The 23,853-nt window shown below is 46.4% G+C and overlaps 1 protein-coding gene across 2 annotated transcripts in view; it reads right to left on the reverse strand.

Annotated features, from left to right (window-relative positions):
• The window catches only part of LMX1A (LIM homeobox transcription factor 1 alpha), an 875,614-nt gene extending 857,077 nt beyond the window's left edge, over positions 1–18,537 (reverse strand). Inside the window, exons 1-2 of one of the 2 annotated variants that reach the window (XM_069641284.1) lie at positions 17,826–18,278; positions 14,587–14,671 (exon numbers count right to left, since the gene is read on the reverse strand). In XM_069641284.1, coding sequence (XP_069497385.1) covers positions 14,587–14,662 — 76 coding nt within the window. In that variant the 5' untranslated portion in view covers positions 14,663–14,671; positions 17,826–18,278. Of the gene's footprint in view, positions 1–14,586; positions 14,672–17,825 lie in introns of both variants that reach the window. The other variant, XM_069641283.1, reaches the window with a different exon arrangement.
• Positions 18,538–23,853: the final 5,316 nt, after the last annotated feature.

Here is a 23,853-nt window from a genome sequence, read left to right on the forward strand (position 1 = left end):
CTGAATGTACTTGACCGAAAATGGTAGGTAATGTTGTATATGTATATGTATTTGTTTATTAATATAGTTTTAGCCAAATCGGCTTTTTATATACACAACATTCTTATAAAACGTATTAAAAATATACAGTGCTTCTCATATCACAAAATGTTAAAATATCACGTCAGATGACATCCAGCTTTCCACATAAATTTCGATAGTGTATTCAAGCAGAGAAAATAAATGGGTACTAGCTTTCTTTGTTGTTAACGTGGGTCCTGGTTCTCGAAAGCAAATTCAATATAGGAAAAAGAGAGGAACCAGACTGCCCCTCCCTTTAAACGCTCAGGGGGAAGAAAGTATTGGAAGCTAGAGATTATTCAACTAGCTAGTGAGGATCACACTCAGTAATCATGCGGATAAAACAAAGTTGAATTAAAAAAGCATAGTGTTAAAAATTGCATAACAACAGGACAGCAGGTTACTGTTGTCAACCATTCAGACAAGGGTTTGCGTATCATGTCTTAGATAATAAATCAAAATATAGATCAATATGTAATGAACAATTCTAAACAAAATGTGTTTAGAATTGTTCATTACACATTGATCCATTATAAAATATAGATCAATGTGTCATGAACAAATTGATCTATTTTTTGATTTATTATCTAAGACATGATACGCAAACCCATGTCTGAATGGTTGGCAACAGTAACCTGCTGTCCTGTTGTTGTGCAAGTTTTAACACTATGGGACTCATCACGAGTTGGGTGGTTACGCCGGCGCTATTAGCGCCGGCGCTAATAGCCCTACCGCCAAACCCCCGACGCTATTAGCGCCGGATCATGGGTTTGGCGGAAGGGTTATTGCCCATTCCCCATTGGGCCCATTTGGGAATTCCTAATTCCACATTGAGCCCAATTGGAAAAATTTGAGCTATTACTGTCGGCGGATCTCCCGCCGGCGGTAATCGTGCCGAAAATCAGCAAATTTGCGGTGGATTTCCCCCCAGCTCAGAGCTCAGAGCTGGGGGGAAATCCGTCAAAGCCATGATCTGGTGGACCCTTAAATGCGGCGGTAATAGCGCTACCGCCGCATTTAAGGGCTACCGCCACACTCGTGATGAGGCCCTATGTTTTTTTAATTCAACTTTGTTTTATCGGCAAGATTACTGAGTGTGATCCTCACTAGCTAGTTCAATAATCTCTAGCTTCCAATAGGTTTTTCCCCTGAGCGTTTAAAGGGTGGGGCAGTCTGGTTCCTCTCTTTTTCCCCATAGTGTATTCAATACATACTGTTCTTACGTATCCATTGGTGGCATACATTTCAATATAAAAATGATTTCCTTAAATAAGCATTATATCACATCACAAGATAATTCATTTAAAATCGCTACACATTCCATAGAAAATGTCATTCAAAATGTATAAAATTAATATTGTTTCCCTTCATACATTTCTTCCACATATCTGCTATTGGTTTGCTGTCACATTTGTTATTATAGCGTTTCATCCATTTTGCACATAAAATGGTTAAACTTTCACAATCAGATGGAAAAAGTTCTGCTGACTCTATTGTATTCACCCCACATAAACAACACCAGCGTTCAGCACTCCTTATGTTGGTTCTTGTCCCAGTAATTTCAAGTACTATACAAATGTTAAATTTAATCAGCAGGTACTGTCTTACAGTCCAGCTACTTGGATAGGCCATTATATACTTTGGGCTAACATCACGCTCCATTATATATGCTGTAAAGCCACTACTATTTACATGTGTGGCTATTTTAACAACATCAGCTTGATAGCTGTATGCCTCCAGTTTTTGTTTTACCAACGTTTTGCACTGCCAGTGATGGTTCTGCTGACAGTCACTTCTGAACCCAAGAAGCCTTCTATCGTGTATACTTTTGATTTTAGACAGTATGCCACACTGAGTATAAGATTCAATAGCTGCATTAGCTTTTAGGTAACTCACTATGGTGGTATTCTTCTCTAACATCAAGGGCTTTTCATACCATAGAGTTATACTAGATATATACACCGTCATTGTGCTTTTTATGTTGAATTTGAGTCTAAGGTATTCAACTGGTAGACTCTTAGACATTCTAAATAATATTCTCAGCATTATTGCTTCAAAGATATTAATTTCCGGTCTTAGACCATGTCCCTACACTTCAGCTTCATACATGAGAACTGGTATGATCTTAACCGTATATATCAATATAATTGCATGGATTGACATTCCACCTTGATGCCCAATAAATGTACTTAATGCATGTATTATTTTCATGCATTTATTTTGCGTTGCAATCCAATGATCTTTCCATCTTAGTACCTCGCCAATAATCATCCCAAGATATATATATTGTTTAACATGTTCGAGTGGTTAGAATTCGTGATCCCAGCTATACTTGCAGATGAGGTTAGTTGTTTTCCCTTTAGACACCATGATTTTTGATTTGCTAATGTTCACCTTGAGGCCATTTGTGATGGCATCATTATTTATACAATCTAACAATTTTTGCAGGCCATTTTGTGTTTGATCTAGCAAAAGTAAATCATCAGTGTATCCCAAACAGTTTATTCTCTGTATCCCAATATTTACTGCCAAAGATTGGGAGTCGAGAAATGCAGCTGGGAGGTCGGCTAAATATAGATTGAAAAGCGTACCAGCCATGATACATCCCTACTCAACTCCTCTGCTGGTTGGAATCGTGTCAGATAGTTTGCCTTCAACATTCAAACGTATTCGTATTCTAGTATCACGATATAACAGTGTCATCATAGTTAGCAGGCCTTATGGAATTCCTCATGCTGTAAGTTTAGCCCACAGCCTATTTTGCATTACGATGTCAAAGGCTGTGCTAAAATCTATATATCAACGGTAAACCACAGACTTTTTAATCTTGTTGATATATTCTACCACAGACACTAGTATCAATACATTGTGGGTGGTACTTGAGTTTTGCCTAAAGCCAATCTGGTTAGGAGGAAGAATGTTATTCATGGTAATCCATGCCGTTAATCCAAGATAACTTTTGCAAACAGTTTTCCAGGGATGTCTAGCATTGCTAACATCCAATAGTTAGCTGGGCTTGTCCAACTCACTTTTTTATATATTGGCAGAATATGACTAGCGCTCTGTAAAGACTGGAGGGGGGTGTCTGTACGACTGCTCTCTATATGGCAGAGGAGAGGCACAGAGGACCCCAGCCAAGATTCTCTATTATTGGTACGTGGTCAAGCAATCAAGACCTAGCTTCTCAGGAGGTGATGCAGGATGGTTCGTAAGTACAGGGTAGTCCCTAAGCCCCCACAAAGGAATGTCCACACACTGTATTAGTTAAAACACAGTCTTTATATAATTAATATTCAAGGTTATGTACACTATCACAATAACTCACTTTGTGCTCAGAAAATCTACAATGGCAAATATATTCAGCTCTAAAGTGGTACCACAATTATTATCAGATCTCATTAAAGTGCATCAGTTATGCTCTGGTCAAATGTCAGACAGATCACTAAATAAAGGCAACCAACAATAGACATAGGAGGAAATCAGTTGGTTAGAACAATTGGCAGAATACTGGCCCCTACCACCAGACAGAGTTCTGTGTGGAGATCCCCCCACCTGGGCAACCTGTAAAGTAAAGATATATCACAATCCCAGTCCATATATTGTTCTAGAAGTCCTATTTCCTCCTAAGATAGTTCTACAACCCCAATGTACCTGGAATAGCAGAGTTCGACATCGGGTCGACGACGTATCCTTCTTGAGCGGCTCCCTTTAAAGCTAGAGCCGCGGATCATCGAGATCCCTCGAAGAAAGTGAACTCAGCGTCGAGGCGGCAGCTTCGGTCCCAGCGGTGTTCGTCGTCAATGAACCAAAGGCGTCCTGCAAGGAAGAGGAGTGTGGGGCACCTCGATGTCGATAGTTCAGGACCGCAAAGAGATTGTGAAGAACTGTGGCCCAGCAAGGGCGTAGAGTCGTCCGGCGTCTCTATGGTCGTTGGGTGGCAGGAAACCCACTGGCGGATGCTCCTCGGCATGTCAACGGCCTGGCCTTCTCCGGCGGGATAAGACGGGCGGCCGTGCGGACGAGTGCGTCCGTGAATCAAAAGTCTTAGGCATAGGAGCGTGTGGCTCCGTCATCGGTGGCATGGCGTCAAGCGGTCCCCTCTTCTGGGCAACACGGCTTTGATGGCCCTCCAGCGGTTACGGCAATACTCCAAACCCTGGTCGACGGCAATGGACTTCGACAGCATCGATATCCGGGTGCTTTACTTCGTTCTCCTCGGTGGTCCCCGTCTCCGATCGGCAGCCTTTCGAAGGTCTGACTTCCAGGGAGCTTCGGCAAAGGTTAGTGGTGCTCGATGGTCCCTCGGAACATGGGAAGAGAGCGCCTAACCAGGTCCTCTCTTGGATCAGTCTCGACCCCTTTCGGCTTTAAGATTTCAGCGAAGGGAGACAGCAGTCAACCTTCTTCTTCAGGCTTGGCTTCGAGATACAGCTTCAGTTTCAATGTTAGTTTCAACTCCAGCTTCTGAACAATTTCCAGTGGTGAGAGGTCCCCAGATATACTATTCTGTCTTTCATCCACACTGCTGGGTCACACACAGCAGCCAATCATAAAGAAGTGCATTCATGCAGTCAGTCAGCCAATCAGGCATACAGTGCATTCAGGCCATACTCCTCCCTCTTAGACACTCACAACAAGGAATGTGTGTTGGGACAAGCACCCAGCCGTTCAACACTACACACTGCATTCATACAAGTTTCGGGCAGGCTGTCTCAGTCATTGTGTCATACACCAGAAACTAGACATCCACAACAAGAAGTGCATATTGGGCACGCACTCCATTCAACCAGGTCCCACCCACAGGGTCTACCCACAACATACAGTCACTGGGAAGGCTCCAGCCACCCTGGCCTGGACTTCACAACAACACCATATATGGAACTTCCACCCAACAGCCAGTCAAGGGGAAGGGACAGAGTCAGGGCTTCCCAGGACTTTGGGAAAACAAGGTAACAGGCAATTGAAAGCAAGAGGCCACAGGGGCCATCTTGTTTCCTATCAGGAATCAACTGATTCCAATGGCAGGGCCTGGATATCCCAAAATGGAGGATACTCAGAGCACCTGTCAAATTCAGCATGGAGCTGCCACCAGCCCATACCCTGCTCTCTGGGCCAAACACAGGTGCCCGAAAACTTAAACTAGGGGCACAGGGTTGCACCCCGACCCATGGGTGCCATAAGGGTATCCCATGGGTCTGCACACCAAACCAAAAACCGGAAGAGCTGCATTGTCAGGAGTCCCATATGGGCTTCTGGGCAGAAAACAATACAGAACACAAATGAAAAAGGACTACCGGACAAGGACAGGGAGACCTTGTCCCTCCAATGCATTTCCAACATCACACGCTCCATGACAAAGGCACCATTGCAGTATTTCCAATCTCCACAAAAAGGAGGTGTAGTGCTGATGCCCAAAGTGGTGCTGATGCTTTGATTAGGCTGTTACATGTACCATCTGGGCCTGTTGAGCGAGAAGCATTGAGTTTACTAATTATCAATGGTATATCTTCAACTGAGGCTTTCCATTCCCATACACATGGTAGTAATTTGATTGTCACATCTGGAGGGGTCTGACTGTTGAGTGTTGACTCAATATGTTCAACCCATGCATTTTCTGCTACATTTTGTTGGGGTAATCCATGATTTGCTGCACCTCTAATGACTGCTCGTACTCCATTGGTATTCCCATTAAGCGTGTGGTTTACCAGCTGTTGCCATCTAACTCTTTCGCAGGATGTGCGGTAGGTTTTTAGTCATCTCTTATATGACTTTTTTGCTTGTTTAATGGGCTTGCTTATTTCACAGTCCCTATTTGGGTTGTTTGGGAGTTTCAGTATATTAGAGATTTCAGTCCTCATTTATTTTGTTGCCCTTTGTATGTTTTATCAAAGTGCACCTTTTTAATGCCAGACAGATTCCAGTGCTGCTGAGGACTTTTGACCACTACGTTGTTGAGTTGTTTCCTTTATCTCATTTCCTTTATCTCTAGTAAAGTCTTCTATGATCCTAGATGTTGCATTTAATTCATTGGTATTATATTTGTTAATACATTTTGGCAATAGCAGCTTAGCCAATGCGTCAGGCTTTATCTAACGTTTTTGGGTTCCACTGTATGCGGTTCTGATTATTCATAGTCAAAATGTTGTATATGTATAGTGCATAATAGGTGGGGTGTGGGGTAAGGGTAAAAGTTAGGGTACGGAGGTACGGGGACTGTGGAGGTCTCCCCCTGCATTCAAAAAAACAAAAAACGTTTTTAAAGTTAAAAGTTAATTTCGATTTTTGGTAAAATAGATTTGGTCACTTTTTCAGTAGGTAAAATAAATTTGGTCAAATCTACCTCATCGAGAAAGTTTGAGGGTAAATATTCCCATGTATCCTGTGTATTTTTTCGCCACATCCGAAGGTGACTGACACCGAAACCAAGTCAACTGAATGACTCAAAGCCAAACACTAGCCCTGAGCCAAATACATACTTATGTCATACTCTAACGTGGCGGGGTGTACCACAACGTCTTCCCCTTGAAATTTCTCTGAGGGCAACATATCCCTGAAAAAAACAGCCACATGCCGTCATGAGCAATCTTGGACTGGCCTATAGGGCAGTGCCTGAACCAAAAATGCAAAATTCTATTGTGGGCACCTTTTTGGGCTTAAAGTGGGCCGCTTCTTGGCCAATGTGGGCCAGTTTGATGTGTTTCTTCACTATGTGGCTTGTAGTTTTGTCCACTGTAGCTGAATAAATATTATTTGCATTTCACAATTTGCATTACATTTTATCAAAATAATTCCCCCTTGGGTACTATTCAGTCTGTCACAAAAGGAATTGCTATTTTCAACTGTAGACCACATTTTCATCGGTGCCCAGGACAGTTTTACCCAGTCCGACCTTGGTCATCAGTGCCAGGAATTCGTGAAAATTGTGTATGTTTTGTATGCTGCACTTCACACATATTTCTTAAACTAACTTAGTATTAGACCCGGGTAGTGGGGAAAACAATCTTTTTCATATCATGTTCATCCAAACTAAGCCATTTACTAAAGAAAAATTGCAGTGCTAAAATCAGTACCCTAGGGCTGTGGACAAGAAGTGTCACGAGACTGTGGACAAGAAGTCTTGCACAGGCCATGCCTTGCAAGCAGCAACCGACAGGAGATAGCTACAAGAGAAATGTGCATGGCATATGGCAATTAGTCATTGCCAGCAAACAGCACTGAGAGCAACAGTACTGGCAGAACATGTCCGCAGGTGAATTGCAAGGTTGCCGGGTAGGCCCTTAGCCCAGTCTTCATGAATCATGATCATAATATTATCTACAACGATGTTGCTGGTGAAATCTTTCTGTGATAACATAAGGGCTGCTGTTGATGAAGTCACATTGCAAACCGTGAATGGCGAATTTGTGTTGCTTTTCTGTTTTACGTTTGAACCATAAAATCCATTGTGCTAAACATGTTTAATTGAATTTCAAAGATTTACATAAATTAGGACATGCTATAGCTAGTTAATTATCTACTGCAGTGACCTTCAAACAGTATAGGCCTGGGCCCACCCCTCGAGCAAAATATGGACAGGCCGGGCACCCCCAAAAATGGCAAATGGACAGTAAGCCCAAATGGCTATGAACTATCATGCGTCGTCATCGCGCCCTACTCCCAGTATAATCCCTGGGCTCCCTCACCTGCTCCCATCACAGTCTCTGGCCTCCCTCATCCCACTCCTAGCCCAGTCCCTGTGCTCTCCCCACCCCTCCCCACCGCAGACCCGGGGCTCTCCAAAACCTGCTCCCACCACTATCCCATGGCTCCCACCCATCCTGCTCCCACCACAGTCCCTGGACTGCCCCACTCTGCTTCCAGCACAGTCCCAGGGCCAGTGGTGGCTGGAGATATTTTTTAGTGGAAGGATATCAATGTTTCTACCAAATATCCCATAGCAACCAAGCGCAGCAAGGGAGCCCAAACCAATCAAGGGGAGATCGGGGGGGATCCCCGCCCCTCCAGGGATTTTTTTTTTTAATAATGGGTTAAAATGTTGCATTTTAGAGGATATTTTCAAAAAAAATTGGTAAAAAGTCAAACAGTTTGCAGTTGTCGCTGGGGAGCCCAGAGGGCAAGCATGATGGATTTTTACTGGACATCTATGATAGATGGGCAGTAAAAATATACCATCCCTGTCCCCTGGGCCCCACAGTGCCTAACACAATAAACATGATTATGTGTGTATTCAAGGCACTGGGCGGCCAAGGGGGAAAGCACAGGATTTTTGACTGCACATCTATGATTGATATCAGTACAAAATACCATCCCTGTCCCCTGGGCGCCTCAGAGGGAGAGCTGGTTTTGGCCGGTGGGTAGGTGGATTGTGCAACAAAGGCATTTTTAAAATGCATTTGTTGTACAACCCTCCTTCCCCCTATGCCCCCAACTCGCCAAAATCACCTCAATTGACCAAATCAAACACACACACACATTCACACAGCAATCACTTTATCATTCAGACAAGCACCCATCACCATACACTCACTCATAACACAAGCATGCACGCATCCATACACATTTAAATAAAAGCCAAATGAACATAAACATACCTTCTGCAGGGACCTGCACGTGGGTGCTGAAATGCCCTGCTCCAGGCTGATCTGTCCATATGTGTGAGGAAGCGCAGGAACTCCCTCTCGCACATACAGACATGCAGTGCACCAGCCAGCATTTCCAATGAGCTGTGCAAGGCTGGAGAAGCAAAATGCCCCCAGACTTACATGGCTCAGTTAGCATTTGCGGCTAGGGAACTGAACTGTCAAGGGAAACAGCATTTCCCTTGACAGTTCAGCCAGCCTGGGAGCACTCACTCAGTTGGAAAAATCAGCTGAGGGAGTGTTTCACTGGGCTGGCTTCTCGGCTCCTCCATAATGGGTGAGGGAGCCACTTGTCTATTATGGATGAGCTACCAGGATGTGACTGGCCTATAGGGCAATAGGGCAATGCCTGTACCAAAAATGCAATATGCTAGTGTGGGCCAGTTTCAATGGGCCACTTTTTTGGCCAATGGTGGCCAGTTTGATAAGTTACACACCATGCAGCTAGTAGTTTTGACCATTGTTGCTGAATAAATATTCTTTAAATATCACAATACAATTTTCTTACACTTGAAGTAAAACACGCCCTTGGGTACTATTAAAATAGTCTGCGACTAAAGGAATGAAAATCCATTTGCAACTACGGGCAACTTTTTCATTGGTTCCTGAGACAGTTTTGTGCTCCAGTTCGACCATGTGAGCCGCCCCTGCCCATTTCCTCATACCTAAACAAAAACATGTCTTTTTTACATTTCATGCTGGGCTGTCAGTCACTCAGGCATGATGGGTGCTGTCAAAATGGGCAGTGTGTAGTCAAGAGTAGATGGCAAAAGCCTGGATGCTCTCTAAAGGAGTGAGGTGCATTGGAGTGGAGAAGTGGATTTCGTTAATAGAAGAATTTTTAAATGATGTAGCAGGGGATATTTTGCCTGCCCCATAATTTATAATAGTCAGTGAAATAAACTTTAGTTAAGAGAGAGTCAAGGTGATCCATTTTAACACAACAAACCCCTTGAAATTCAACAGATGTGGGAACTGATAACCATCTTAACAAAGCGTCCACCCGTAGAGGTTCCCCTTCTTGTCATTGTGTCTGTTATTGTGAATCGCTGTTTTTATAATATGTATGTGCTCCTGGGCTTTGCAATGGGTTGACACCGAGTCAACATGGCCATCACTTCTCACGTCTGCTGAATTTCAAGAGTTTTGTTGTATTACATTTGATCACCTTAACTGTCCCTTAACTAAAGTTTATTCATTGAATTTCAAGGGATTTGTTATATTATATTTTCTTCAGGACACATGTCCCATCAATCATGTTTTGCCCAAAGACCCATTTCCCCCTACCTCCAAGATGTGGTCACTGCAGGTGTAAAAAAAAATTATGTTCCACTCTATATGCCTGCAATAATCTCATTATGCCGATTCCCACAGTAGTGCAACTGCATTTCAATTCCCGCGGTAATGGAAAAAACATTTGAAAATTAAATATTCTTCCCCGTCCTCACAAGCACTCCCCCCCTCCTCTTTTCTTGGTCTTCCTACCCCCTCAATTGCTTTTTCCCTCCCTAACCTTCTCCCATTAACCCCAACCACTCTTTGGTTCGTGTGACGCAGCTTCTTTTCCCGGCGCGCCTTATGGTGTTGCCGCAGTAATCTCACGAGATTTCCCCGGGAATTCACTTGATAAGTCCAAAATGTTCTACCAATAGCTGGCTCCTCAAACCACCCCAAACTCTCCAACTTCACATGGGGTTTTCTTTCCCCCTCCCCACCTCTACCCTGATGTGAATGCATCCCTTTTCCTCCTCCAAATAGACTTTTTAGCACTTGATTTTCAGCTTCCCCCGGTATTATCATGGGAATTGCTCCCATCAAGCAAAAAGAAATGGTGTTTTTTCATTTCTGAAAAGCCTCTGTGCTGCAAAGCACCATGGGAGCTATATAAATGTTTTTGGGAGCAGGAGCCACCCCCTTCTCCATTGAATATTTTAAAAACTACTGGACAGATTTACCCAAAACCAGTCAAGGTAATTAAGTTAATGCATTGTACTAAAGCTGTTTCTTACTTGGTCCAAATCGGCCCGATGATTTTCTGATATGGCTGTTCGAAAAGTGCACCTTTTCTGTATGGGAAATTGAACGGGAGTAGGACAAAAACTATTCTTATTAACCTTTTCATTTTTTAACAAATCTTTCCCAAAATGTCCAGTTTGGGTGGCACTGTGACAAACTTTTGTGGGAGAAATGTCATCCAAATGTGACCTGCCATTCAAAAGTCATTGGCATTGGAATTTTTGGGAAATGTCTACGTACACAGACTTCATCTTAACTATAGGATGCTGCCACTCTATAATTTAGTATATAAATGTGTATTAGAGCTGGTCAGACCTCTCCCTGATCACCCCAGTGGTTAGTGCCATAGATTATAATTAGTTTACTTTAGTCTACCAAAGAGAATCCTAGCAAGCCTCGGGAACTTCATGGAAGTCAGATCCGGAGGTGGTAAAGTTCAATGACAACCCTCATTCCTTCATTCAGGAATGCATGTAAACACGGCCAATCATTTCCTACAGAGAAAGCTCGATACCGTAGATTTAACCGAATGCAATTTTACCTAAGGAGAAGTTACAGAATTAATTTTACGTTTTTTTTTTTTTTTTTACATTTCATGCTGGGCTCTCACCCACCACCCCTTCTCCCCCCCTCCGCCCCCTCCTCCACCCCCTCCCCTCACCCGCACCCACACACCAGTTTGAAGACCTCTCTGAGCTACTGTATCAATATGTGTCTCCGATTACTGGTTACTCCGCCCTGGCCATAGTCAACCTACCTAAAGTTTCAACCTCTTCCCAAGTTTGATATGAATCCGACCAGTGCTCTACACTTTCCCTTTCACAATTTCAATGGGGATTTTAACCCACAAATAATGATCTTGCCCTTGGAAAGACCTTCTCTAGATCACTAAACAAACTGAACATTAGAATTGGCTCCATGTGAATGCAAAATTGCCTAGTTTTGTGGTCCAATGTCAGTCTACGTTTGCAGGGAAATGCAGGAATCCGGCCCCTGGGTGCTTAGACTGCTACCAATGTTTACTTTGTTTTCTGGAAAGGGGCATATCGAACCTTTGTCATTTGCAGGATCCGGACACGCGCCGGCAGCCTGGGCTACTCTGGCTCCAAATAGTTTTGCAGTGATGGGGCTGCTGACTGCATAACCAAATGCGGCTACTTTTTCTTGAAAGGGGCATACTGCACCACTCAGAGGCATGCCCGTTCCCTCCGCAGTCCCAGGCTGTGCCCCAGCGGGCTGCTCAACACGACTTTCAAAAATATTCCTGGCATAGGATTTCAAAGGTCCGGATCTGGATCCACGAGGTTCAAGATGGCCCCCAAACAAAAATATGTTCCCCCTTCATTTAGCGAATCCCATTCGTGGATTAACAGTTGAATTTTGGGTCCAGGAAGCTCTGGAGACTTAATGGAAATATGGTTTTATTTAATTGTTTAGGCACAGCTTTCTTTTTAAAATGCATGCACGACAAATGTTTACAAACCCAAAAGACGCTTTCTAAGCTGACCGAGTCAATCCATCCAGCACTACTGTATGAGAGGTGAGAGCCAGAATTATCTCTGGGAAATTGACTTCTGCTTGATTTTTGCATTCCCTTAACTTCCTGCCCTCTCCAAAATCCAACTTTGTTTGACATCCCTGTGCGAAACATTAAGAAACCATGCACGCTAAAAGTCATGGGCTCAACTTTTTGTTTGGACGCTTCGTGCAGTTTCTTCCAATGACCCCAACGTTTTAGAGCCTGATTCACAGAGCGTTTTTTCTATGGGATTGTGCCATTATAAAAACGCTTCTGTAAATCAGGCCCTTGCAAGTCTCTCAAATCCTTTTGTAATAGTTTAAGTCAACGGAGCTACAGATGCGCACTCGGCGCCTCAGTACATCGCAACATCTTTTCGAATGATGAAGCAAATTCTCCTGAAACACGAAATGCACACCCCGAAATGGAGGAACACGGTTCTGTTGTCACCCCTAATAGCCATTAAAACTCGGACGCCGATTGACAGACATAACCGTTGAGGTAAATGTGAGGACGTGACTTGGGGCGTCTCAAAATCTCCATTGAAAAACACATCAGGTGTGCGGGGCCTCGGTCTAGCGCTGTTTGGCGCGGGGGGAGTAGAGCGTTTCGGGGCGCAACGTGGAAGGAGAGCCCTTCCCGCAACACGTGTGGATTTCCCCTCACTTTATCGTGGGGTGCTGCGGCGACGGGGAGCGGGGAAGGTCGGGGGGAGACGCTCGGGGCGGATGGGTGGGAATGGCCCGTTGAAGTGACGCAGCTGCGTTCTTGCTGGAAATCAAGGATGCCGCTTTGAAATGATATAAACATGCGTCCGTGCGTTTGGTCCTGATGCACGTTAAATTAGAGGGGTTTGTTCCATCCGGAGACCGCCAACACCGCGCGCCCCTGTTTACATGTCGCCGGGAGAGACGGTAAAAAGCACCCCGTCCATGTTTGCCAAACCGGACCTCTATTTTCATGTCTCACTATTATTGTCTAATACTGCCTTTATGTTGGGAAGCCTGCGTTGAATGTTACCGCAGTTCCGTGTATTTAAATGTGTCAATGCGTGTTGCCAAAGTGCTAACATATTCAACAGCACTCTATCTGTCTATTCATCCGTCGGCGTGTCTCTTAGTCCAGCCGCCCATACACCCATATACTGCCTGTCTGTTGCGATGAAGTAGACGTAATCCACGGGAGTCGGTCGCATTTAGATGCTCGTGTTGAGGTCGGGGTGTGTTCTCGTTAAATGATCGTTGCCGGTCGAATGACTGCCAATCGCACTGTACAGAAACAAGGGGGTCCCTCCGAGCACTTCACTGAATGCCAAGGCTGCAATACGTGGATTGAATTGTATATATGTCAAATGCACAGTATGTGCACGTCGTGTGCATTGTGTATGACTTCGCAGAGAAAATAAAATGGAGCTCGTATTCTGAGCGAACGCTGGGGTTGCGTGTATGCAAAGAGTGTGTTATGCGCGGTTCAAAAGGGACGGTAAGTTGCTCATGCTGTTCCGTTCGACTAGGATATACATTATGCAACGGCACCTCTAGATATTCGACACACACCTTCGTGTGACTATTCGGTGGCTATATGCCTGCCGTTTTGGTTACACCATATATCTGTCGCTCTATAATGTTATATATGATTGCAAATATACTATAACATATCACAGCGTTATTATGACATAGTGTATGATATCACATGATTAGAGATAGCAAGAGTGGGTGAAGGTATGTATGACCATACCTGCATGTATATAAACCTAGAAACGCAGACACTCGCGCACACCATTGGATTGATATGCACTTGTGCGTCGATTCATTTTTCCAGCGTTTCGTCAATATGAGAACACCTGTACCATTTTGTGAAGAGAAGACTGATTAAGTCTCGGGGACATTTCTCAGGACAGCAAATCCCAGGTGTGCATTGCGAGACAATGATGCGTGGTCACGTCCGGGTGTCGTGAGGGGAAGCGCGCCACCTGTGTGATAGCAATAACTAACTGCCAGTAATGTGTGCGCGTGGGCGACTGCATATTCCAACAATGTAAACTGCCTCCGAAACCATGCCTCGGGATTTGGGGAAAACAATCTTTTTTTTCGGATCAAGTCGTTAAAGGCAGGAGTGTGCGGTGCACGGGTGCACGTGTGTGCGTGTGGCCTGATTGCCAGAGATGACCTGAGCCAGGCAACAGGGGTGTCACATCCCCGAGGCCTCGGTGGCCGGGTGGAAAGCAGCTGTCACCCTGCGGGTATTCCAGGGACACAGCGCAGGAAAGAGAAACGCCTGTTTCACAAATATAGACTAGTAATATGTCCCCCATGCCCGCCCCCCCTCCCCACCTCAGGCGTGCCCGCTTACCCAGCGCCGAGGAGAAGGGCGTCGAGTGTTCGAGCGCGTGCTGCAGACGTCCCTCCATCTTCAGCCCGTCCGGCATACTGGCTCGCTTAAAGAAAGGGAGAAAGCAGAGGAGGGGTCAGCACCTGCCACAGGGCAAAGTCACACGCCTTCGCTATCTGGCATGCTCTGCCAGAACGGCGCGATGTGAAACCGGGGCTGCCAACTCAGTGCCCTTCAGAACGTCCGACTCGGAGCATGCACGCCGTGAAGGTGTGGGGTCGTGTGCATGCGGAGTCTAGAATGCACCCCCCCCCTTCTCCTTCTCCCCCTCCACACCCACAGCTACACACAGTAAACATCCGTAGCGTAACCTGTACACTAGAACGCAACTTAAAATGGAACCCATAGCATTCGGTCCCCTGGTGTAACTTATAGGGCGCCCTCACTGCTGCAGTCGCACTAGACCGCACGTGGCCACACCTGTTTGGGAACCTTGACACGGAGCCCGGGTGTGCCCAGCGTGTGTGCGGCAGGCTGCGTGTTAATATATATATTCTCATGGCACCATCTCAGTAAATGAGGTCCGTGCCTATTACATGGCTCCCCTTCCCACGGCTGAGCCTGTGCACTAATATTATTCAGCTGTATATATTCGATGCGAGTGCAGAGGCATGTTACCTCTTTAAAGGCATACATGGATGGAGGCCCTTCATATGTTACAATATGAACTATACACATGGACCTATGATATTGCATCTGACTGATAGATCTATCTAAATACCTACCTGTCCAGCCCCCTCTCTGTATTTTTATGTTCATGTATTAATTGCCAAAGCCCGTAGGCATCAGGGCGCTCACATACACACACCGAAGACATAGACAAACATGACCGTCAAATGGGGAAGGAGGTCTGACTGCATCTGAGAAAATAAGAGAGTCTTTAATCCCTTCCTTTCCTAGATTGCTAGGAAGCTTATTCCATGCCTGTGCAATCAGCACGGGGAACGAACACCATTTCCTCTGACTCTCTTAAACCGTGGTTTGGTGAGGCAATGCTTAATGCTTAATCCGTGGTATGGCGAGGCAATGCTTAAACCATGGCACGGCGAGGGAATGTTTAAACCGTGATATGGTTAGGCAATGCTTAAAGCGTGGTATGGTGAGGCAATGCCTAAACCGTGGTATGGTGAGGCAATGCTTCAACCGTGGTATGGTGAGGCAATGTTTAAACTGTGGTATGATTAGGCAATGCTTAAACCGTGGTATGGTGAGGAAATGCTTAAACCGTGGTATGGGGAGGCAATGTTCAAACCGTGTTATGGTGAGGCAATTTTTACACCGTGGTATGGTGAGACAATGATTAAAACGTGGTATGGTGAGACAATGCTTAAACCGTGGTATGGTGAGGCAATGCCTAAATCGGGGTATGGTGAGGCAATGTTTAAAACGTTGTATGGTGAGGCAATGCTTAAACCGTGGTATGGTGAGGCAATGTTCAAACCGTGTTATATGGTGAGGCAATTTTTACACTGTGGTATGGTGAGACAATGCTTAAAACGTGGTATGGTGAAACAATGCTTAAACCGTGTATGGTGAGGCAATGCTTAATCCGTGGTATGGTGACACAATGCTTAAACCGTGGCACGGCAAGGCAATGTTTAAACCGTGGTATGATGAGGCAATGCCTAACCTGTGGTATGGTGATGTAATGCCTAAACCGTGTTATGGTGAGGTAATGCCTAAACCGTGGTATGGTGAGGCAATGCTTAAACCGTGGTATGGTGAGGCAATGATTAAACCGTGGTATGGTGAGGCAATGCTTAAACCGTGGTATGGTGAGACAATGCCTAAACCGTGGTATGGTGAGGCAATGCTTCAACCGTGTTATGGTAATGCCTAAACCGTGGTATGGTGATGTAATGCCTAAACCGTGTTATGGTGAGGTAATGCCTAAACCGTGGTATGGTGAGGCAATGCTTAAACCGTGGTATGGTGAGGCAATGCTTAAACCGTGGTATGGTGAGACAATGCCTAAACCGTGGTATGGTGAGGCAATGCTTAAACCGTGGTATGGTGAGGCAATGCTTAAACCGTGGTATGGTGAGGCAATGCTTAACCATGGCACGGCGAGGCAATGTTTAAACCATGGTATGGTGAGGCAATGCTTCAACCGTGTTATGGTGAGGTAATGCCTAAACCGTGGTATGGTGAGGCAATGCTTAAACCGTGGTATGGTGAGGCAATGTTTAAACCGTGGTATGGTGAGACAATGCCTAAACCGTGGTATGGTGAGGCAATGCTTCAACCGTGTTATGGTAATGCCTAAACCGTGGTATGGTGAGGCAATGCTTAAACCGTGGTATGGTGAGACAATGTTCAAACCGTGGTATGGTGAGGCAATGCTTAAACTGTGGTATGGTGAGGCAATGCTTAAACCGTGGTATGGTGAGACAATGTTTAAACCGTGGTATGGTGAGGCAATGTTCATGACTGTAAATTTCGGGCAGGCTTATACATTGCCAATCTTTCCTTCAAGTATGAAAGGTCATTACCAAACAGACACGTGTGGCCCATGGTGAGAATCTTGATTTGTACTCTAGCAGTGACGGGAGCCAATGTAGTTCTTTCCAAGCCCTCGATATGGCTGCCTCTTACACATGTACTGCATCGTTCTAAATCATCTCCACATGCACATGCAGAAAGTTTATTTCTGCACATACGGTCCGGGCACTAGACACAGCTTTAAGGGCAGGTGCATCTAACCCTTCAAATGTTGGCAGAGGTGTTAACATCAGCGACTGTGGGGGAGGGGCACACTTGCTTGTGTGGGGGTATCTGATGTATTTACACATTCTAAGGAGACTATCCTGGCGCAGCTTCAAAGTCATGTGCACTCAGCTCTCTCCTTCACGTCTGAAACTACACACTTACAGGCTGCTGTGAGAACGAGCAGTCTGTCTCCTCCCCCCTTCCCCACACTCCCCTGGCATGCAAGTGCTAAACCACCATCACGAGTGCAATTGCCTAAACGTGCATGCAGAAGCATGCAGGTGGCTAACAATGGCCGCTACTCCGCTGTGTCCAGGGAGGGAGGGCACTGGCCCAGACGAGGAGAATTCGCAGAGCCACTGTCTGGGGTGCGTAAATGGTACACGGTCTGACCCCCAGGATCACATCCGTCCCGCGGACGATACCCGCTGTATCGGTATTATTGAGTGGGGCGTGGCGGAGGGGATACACTACGTATGGCGTTTCCTTACTGTCGGCGGGCTGGCACGGGCGTCCGGGAAAGCAGTCAAGTTCGGAAAGTTCGGCGAAGGCTCCGCTGCCGTCTCCCAGCTCAGGCGTCATCCCGACTAATCTCACGGGTGTTCGTGGAAGGATTCCCGGCCATGGACCCCGGGTTTTTCCTCTTTCTTTGCACAGCGGCGTCGGGGATGTTGAGGGCTTGGGCGCCCGGTGCTCCTGCGGCGATGCTCCCAGGACCCGCCGCCCCCACCTGGAAGATCCCAGCGCCTTCAGGGCGAGTCGGGCTCAGAGAGTGGGCTTTCCTCTGCGGGGTTCACAGCGCCTCTCTGTGCACGGACCAGTGGAGCTATCGCGTGGTAAGTGCACAGCTGCCTGGGCGTGTGATGTGAGGTGCCGCGCCTCTGTGCACACTTCGCTGGAGCTGGCATGTACGCGTGCAGTCCCGGTATGTGCTGAGCTCGTGGAAAGAGGCAGGTGTGCGGTGCATCTCCTCGCCGGAGCTGCTGTGACTGGGAGGAGGAGTGGTGTCTGTGCACAGCTTGAGGGAGGAGGAGTCCTGTCAGACTTTCAGTCCCTGGCACGGGACTCTCTCCTCGGAGGTAGATGAGGGCAGCTCATCTAGGAAAGGTCCCTGCCCTCCTCTCATCGCAGCAGCTCGGAGGGGCACAGGGTTAATGCCGTGAGCAGGTCACTGTGGTGCCTCGGCGGATGAACGCGAGCAGTGCCGCGGCGCAAGCGGTTCCATGGGAAGAGGAGCGTGTGGACGTCACAGCAGCGCTCCAGGGGCGTGGGGCCATAAGTAAGTGCACGTGACACTAACTCCCGAGAGGGGAGATGTGAAACCTGTGCACGGCTCACGAAAGCTCCTCGGAGTATGGAGCAAGGGGGGGGGGCGGTGATCTGTACAGCGAGGCGGCTCGACACTAGGGGCCCAGCAAGGGACCACAGGGGGTGAAATGCTGGAGAGGAAAGCTGCGACCCAGATGTGAAGCCTTTCAGGGGACACTCACGGGTCACTGCAGCTCGTCATGAGATGCATTTGGGGGAAGTGGCCGTGGGTTGTGGAGTGCAGGCGAAAGCGGCGCAGCACCAGCGGCACTGACACCGCTGTCTCCGCAGCCTTCAGAAGGTGGAGCCCTGGGTGTGAATCTGGCTCTGGGGAGAGGTGCAGCGCTGTCAGCTGGAGGCCCCCTCACCCCCGGGGCGTCTTGGTCACCGCGGGAAGGGGTGAAGTCGAAAGTAAAGCTCGTGGGAGGGGAAGGTCGTGCGGGAGGGGAACCATGCACGGGCTGTGCCTGCGCAGGCGGCTGCTGCGTGTCCATGCGCCGGTTGCTTTGCGCTGCGCTGCTCTGCCCCAGCCTGTCCGCAGCGCACGCCGCGCACCGCCGCTGGAAGCCGCTGCAGGCACCTGTCACCCCATGCGTGCCCCAGTCGGCTTCCTGCACCAGCCCTGGCCCAACCCGTCTCTCTTCTTTTCTTACCATTCCCAGAAACACGCGCAAATCTGCCCCAGTCCCTCTGCGCTGCTTTTCATCCTACACCAGCCAGGGCAAAGTGTCCTCGGATTTCTCACTGTAAAGCGAAAACATATAACTTCCTTTGACTCTAACTGCTGCCTGGTTCTTTAACCCTTCCCAGAACCGCCGCTCAGGTCCAAATTACTTTTTTCAATAGTGAAGTTATCAGCAAATTAGCTTTCCTGAGCAACATAGCGAGGGTACTGCAGTGAAGGTGTTCGTGGCTTCAACTCCCCCATCTCACAGCTGCCAGTATTGTGACATAGGCCTCGGTATGTTTAAATGTATCATCACTAATTATGCCTCATTGATCTGGTTCCTTAGGGCTGCATTGATCTCTAGACCCATAATGGCAGGAACTGCTGAACCCATATGCATGCAACTTGTGTTATCTGACCCCTGACCCTCACCAGTAAATAATCAGGCAACACGGTTGCTAGATTTAGACCGTGACAAGTCGGCGACAGGGATCAAGTTACCATGGGGCATCTTCCCATAGTGACTACACGAATTATTTTTTCCATGAAACCTTATTATTGGTAAGAATTAGTCAACACTAGCCCTATTTAGTTGTTAAATAGGGGCAACTACAACATTTCGATGTATGCATCTGTATGCTATTTCACGTCACTAGCATATGTGACGCTATTTAATAATTTAACGGTTGCTTTCCCCTAATAGTGATGACAGATTCCTTCATTAATGGGTATTTCTTGATACTAGGATTTACCGATCCCGACTACCACATGAGTTTTCAACAAGACCCTCAACAAGACACCTGTTTAGTTTACTTTATTCTTTAAACTAACCGAGCAACGTCATCAAATAAAAAGGAACTTCACTTACAGGAATATCGCCCTAGTTCTTACATTGGAATTCCCACACGAGTGACGTTCTTAATGCAGCAGTGAAGTGTGTGACGTGACCCATGCATGACGTCACCCGCGTCACATCACATATATACAGCGGCCATTTTATAAAATGGCAGACGCGGTTCCAGCACCAGGAAGTCCTCGTACCAGCTCCTAATAAGGACCTATTGGAAGACAATAACAGAAAGTAAGTACAACTAATCCTATTTGCAGCCTATAACCAAACTTAGTTAACAAATAGGACACTTACCTTCCTGCATCTTATCCTCAAGAGGGAAGGTTTCCTTAAGGCTGAGCCACCCTTTAGACCTCCATTGCAGGAGTTTTTTGAAGCACGTCTTTCTGACCAGGGACTCTTCTACCCGGACAAAGAGGATGCCTATCCTTAGTAAGTTTACTACCTCCCCTTGTTTCAACACTCGCCATTCTTTAGCTTTATTTCTCGATCAACAGTGTACTTGCATCTGCCAGTTTCATACGAGCCTTTCATTAGCTATTCCTTCTCTACTCCTATTCTCCCTGCAGCCCCCAACATTGGGGCCTCACTTGGAAATGAATGATGTTATGAACACTTACCAGCAGGGACTTTTGGTGCTGTACCAGCACACTAGCTACACACCAATTGAACTTAAATGGGGTAAGCCTGCTGACTTAAAATTCAATACACCAGAGTGTCTAATGAACATATAGGACTCTCTAAAATGGTCAGTTATTAATTATCCCCATAGATTGGCCTATCACCTGTTTCTAAAAAAATCTCTGGAAGGTTGAACACTACCACTGGCACGGACAGAAATTCATTTCCCACGCAAGTTTGGTAAGCTCCCAATCTCTTCAGTTCATTAAACAATTGAATGTAGACAATCCAGCTGTGGTTAATAAGAAAAACATTGCTTAGACAAGCCCTATTGAATTTTTTTGAAACCCTTGAATGTCTTGATGTTTGGGAAAGAATTTCCCAAGACTGCTATGTATCTATTACGCTGTAACTTTTAATCTTTGCATAAGATAAATATCTTCTTGAGAGTTGAAGTAATAATGATATGTACAATTAATTAATAAATAAAATGTTTCTCTTTTTTTTTTAGAAATGTATGTGAAAAAGATTGTATGCCCCTGATGAAGAGTGCTAGAAACTCGAAACGCGTTGGGCCAACCCACATCATATGTTCAAATAAAAAAATGTATATGTAAAATGTATACCAACGTTGCCAAGCTTAATTCTATGGCCTATTGGGCCTTTTCTACAAAGAGCTAGGAAATGTCTAAAATGTTCTAATACACTAATTAAGCCAATTGCAAGTGGGCATACATTTGGTTGTCCCCATTGAGGGCCCCCCAAATAGTTACCTAGCTTTCAACTCTAAAACTACTATTAGCCTTAGGCCTCATTGACAGTGTGCAGGGGACGTGGGTTTCCTACCTTAGGAAATCACCTTTGTTCTTGCTTCATCCCCCAGCCTAGATACCAAGTCTGAGTACTTCTCCCCTGCACCTATACGTTTCTAAATTACAGACTAAAATCTCTTATTCTTACAAAAACGTACAAAAAAATTGTTTTGCTCACGGTGTGCTAAGTGTACTATACAATTTTGAAAGCTGCCACTAATGTTCCCTATGCCTATAGCGCCTGCCACCTGTATGGAACCCTTGCTTACCTCCTTCTCTCCTTTTCTCTCTCCTTCCTTCCCGCCATTCTCTCTCCCCTTCCTCCCCTCCGTTTCTCTCTCCTTCCTTCCCTCTGGTTCTCTCTCTCCTTCCTTCCCACCATTCTCTCTCCCCTTCCTCCCCTCCGTTTCTCTCTCCTTCCTTCCCTCCGTTTCTCTCTCTCCTACCTTCCCACCTATTCTCTCTCTCCTTCCTTCGCCCCTTTTCTCTTTCCTTCCTTCCCACCATTCTCTCTCCCCTTCCTCCCCTCCTATTCTCTCTTGGTCCTTCCCTCCTATTCTCTCTCTCCTTCCTTCCCTCCTTTTCTCTCTCTACTTCCTTCCCGCCTTTTCTCTCTCCTTCCTTCCCTCCGTTTCTCTCTCCTTCCTTTTTTCCTCAATGTTTCTGCCTGCCTCCCGTTATGTCTGACATGCCTGTTCCTACGGGTCTACGCTATAAAACTCCACAGGTGCCTAACAAGAACACACCTGGAATGGTGCCTGACTGGATGGGTAGGAGTGTGTGAACCAGTCACAGTTCTCTGCTGGGGTACAATGTTCCACTGACGCGGACCCCATACGGAGTGTCCACTTTTCCCTGGTGTAAAAGGTCGCATTTCGGTTTACGCACCCCGTGCCTTCAGGGGGCAGCGCTCGCCCCAGGCTGAGAGTCCCGTCGCCAGTGCTAAGGAAGTCTCCTGGATGAACGGCGGCAGCTCATACGAGAAGCGAAGACGCACTTCGCACATGGCTTTCCCTACCCGGAGCCACAATGGAAGAGGAAAGGTTAGTGGGGCAATGTCGTGGCGAGGGCTGGCATCCCTCCTACTCCAAAAACGTTAGAATGGCCCAGACATAGAGCAAGGTTCCGCGTGACAGGAACTTTCAGCAGCGATTTTCCAACACCATCGGTGAAAATGTGTCACTTCCAATCTATGAAACAATGTAGGCAACAGCAAGAAAAACGCGCCAACCCATTTCACGAAATACATCCCAAGAATGCCCACGTGTTTTTCTCCAGCAAACGAAACATTGCAAGTGGACCTAGCCGCCCAGTTCCTCGAATCTACGACGCGCTCTGGTTGGGCATGATACAGGTGCCAATGTGTTTTGAAGTAAATTACCTCACCTTATAAGAGAAGGAGGAAAACGAATAATGCCCGAAGCAATCTGTCATATATTTTAAGCAAGGTTTCTGAACCCTTATTTCGTAAATTAGAAAATGGCAGTTCGCAGTACCGCCTCCCGCTAGATTCGTTCGTTTCCCCTGGTTATGTGTTCGTTTCTGGGAAAGAGTCGCTCTTCATGAAGTGGCAACGAGCACACAAAGCACTACAGACTGGGTGACACGGACACACACACACACACACACGTGAAGCAAGCACTGTACAGGAAATGACATACGGAAATACGTGTGCATTTGTTTGCCTTACACACCAGTGTTTCAAACGTGCTCTTTGCTATTATAAATGGAATCGTTCTTTGCATAATTTGCACACGCGCCTTTCGTTTTGCTAAAAGTGCAATATCCCGGCACCTCCTCACTTTGGTTACAAATCGAATTATCACTAGGGGAGCCCATGGTTTTGCTTTCTGTGCTTTTATAACCCCGACGTTTCGTCCTTATGTGCACGCGCAAGGCCACGTCTCTCTGCGCGCACCAGTGGAAACCAAAGCCTCCAAAATAAAGGGTGCCCTGGAAATAGAGGGAAAGCGCTTCACAAGCGTGTTTACTCGCCCCTTTGTGGCGCTGCGGCCACGCCAAAGGTGTAAGAAGTGCTCCGTCTACTGCTGTAACCTGAGCCCAGTCACAGTATGCACAACACAGCTATTTATACTGTTGACGCATTCACTCACTGAGTTATCCCTTCTTCGAATCCATTTGTGACAATTGTTGATCCGTGCTTCTAAAGTGGACTGGCATGGTGTTCCGAAGTTTACCATAATTTAAACGCAAGTAACATTTCAACGGATTGGGTCTTTTCTGAATCTGCCCTTCCCTCT

This window comes from Ambystoma mexicanum, chromosome 1q, assembly GCF_040938575.1.
Source record: "Ambystoma mexicanum isolate Mex_15411 chromosome 1q, UKY_AmexF1_1, whole genome shotgun sequence".
In the NCBI taxonomy this organism is placed as follows: Eukaryota; Metazoa; Chordata; class Amphibia; order Caudata; family Ambystomatidae; genus Ambystoma; species Ambystoma mexicanum.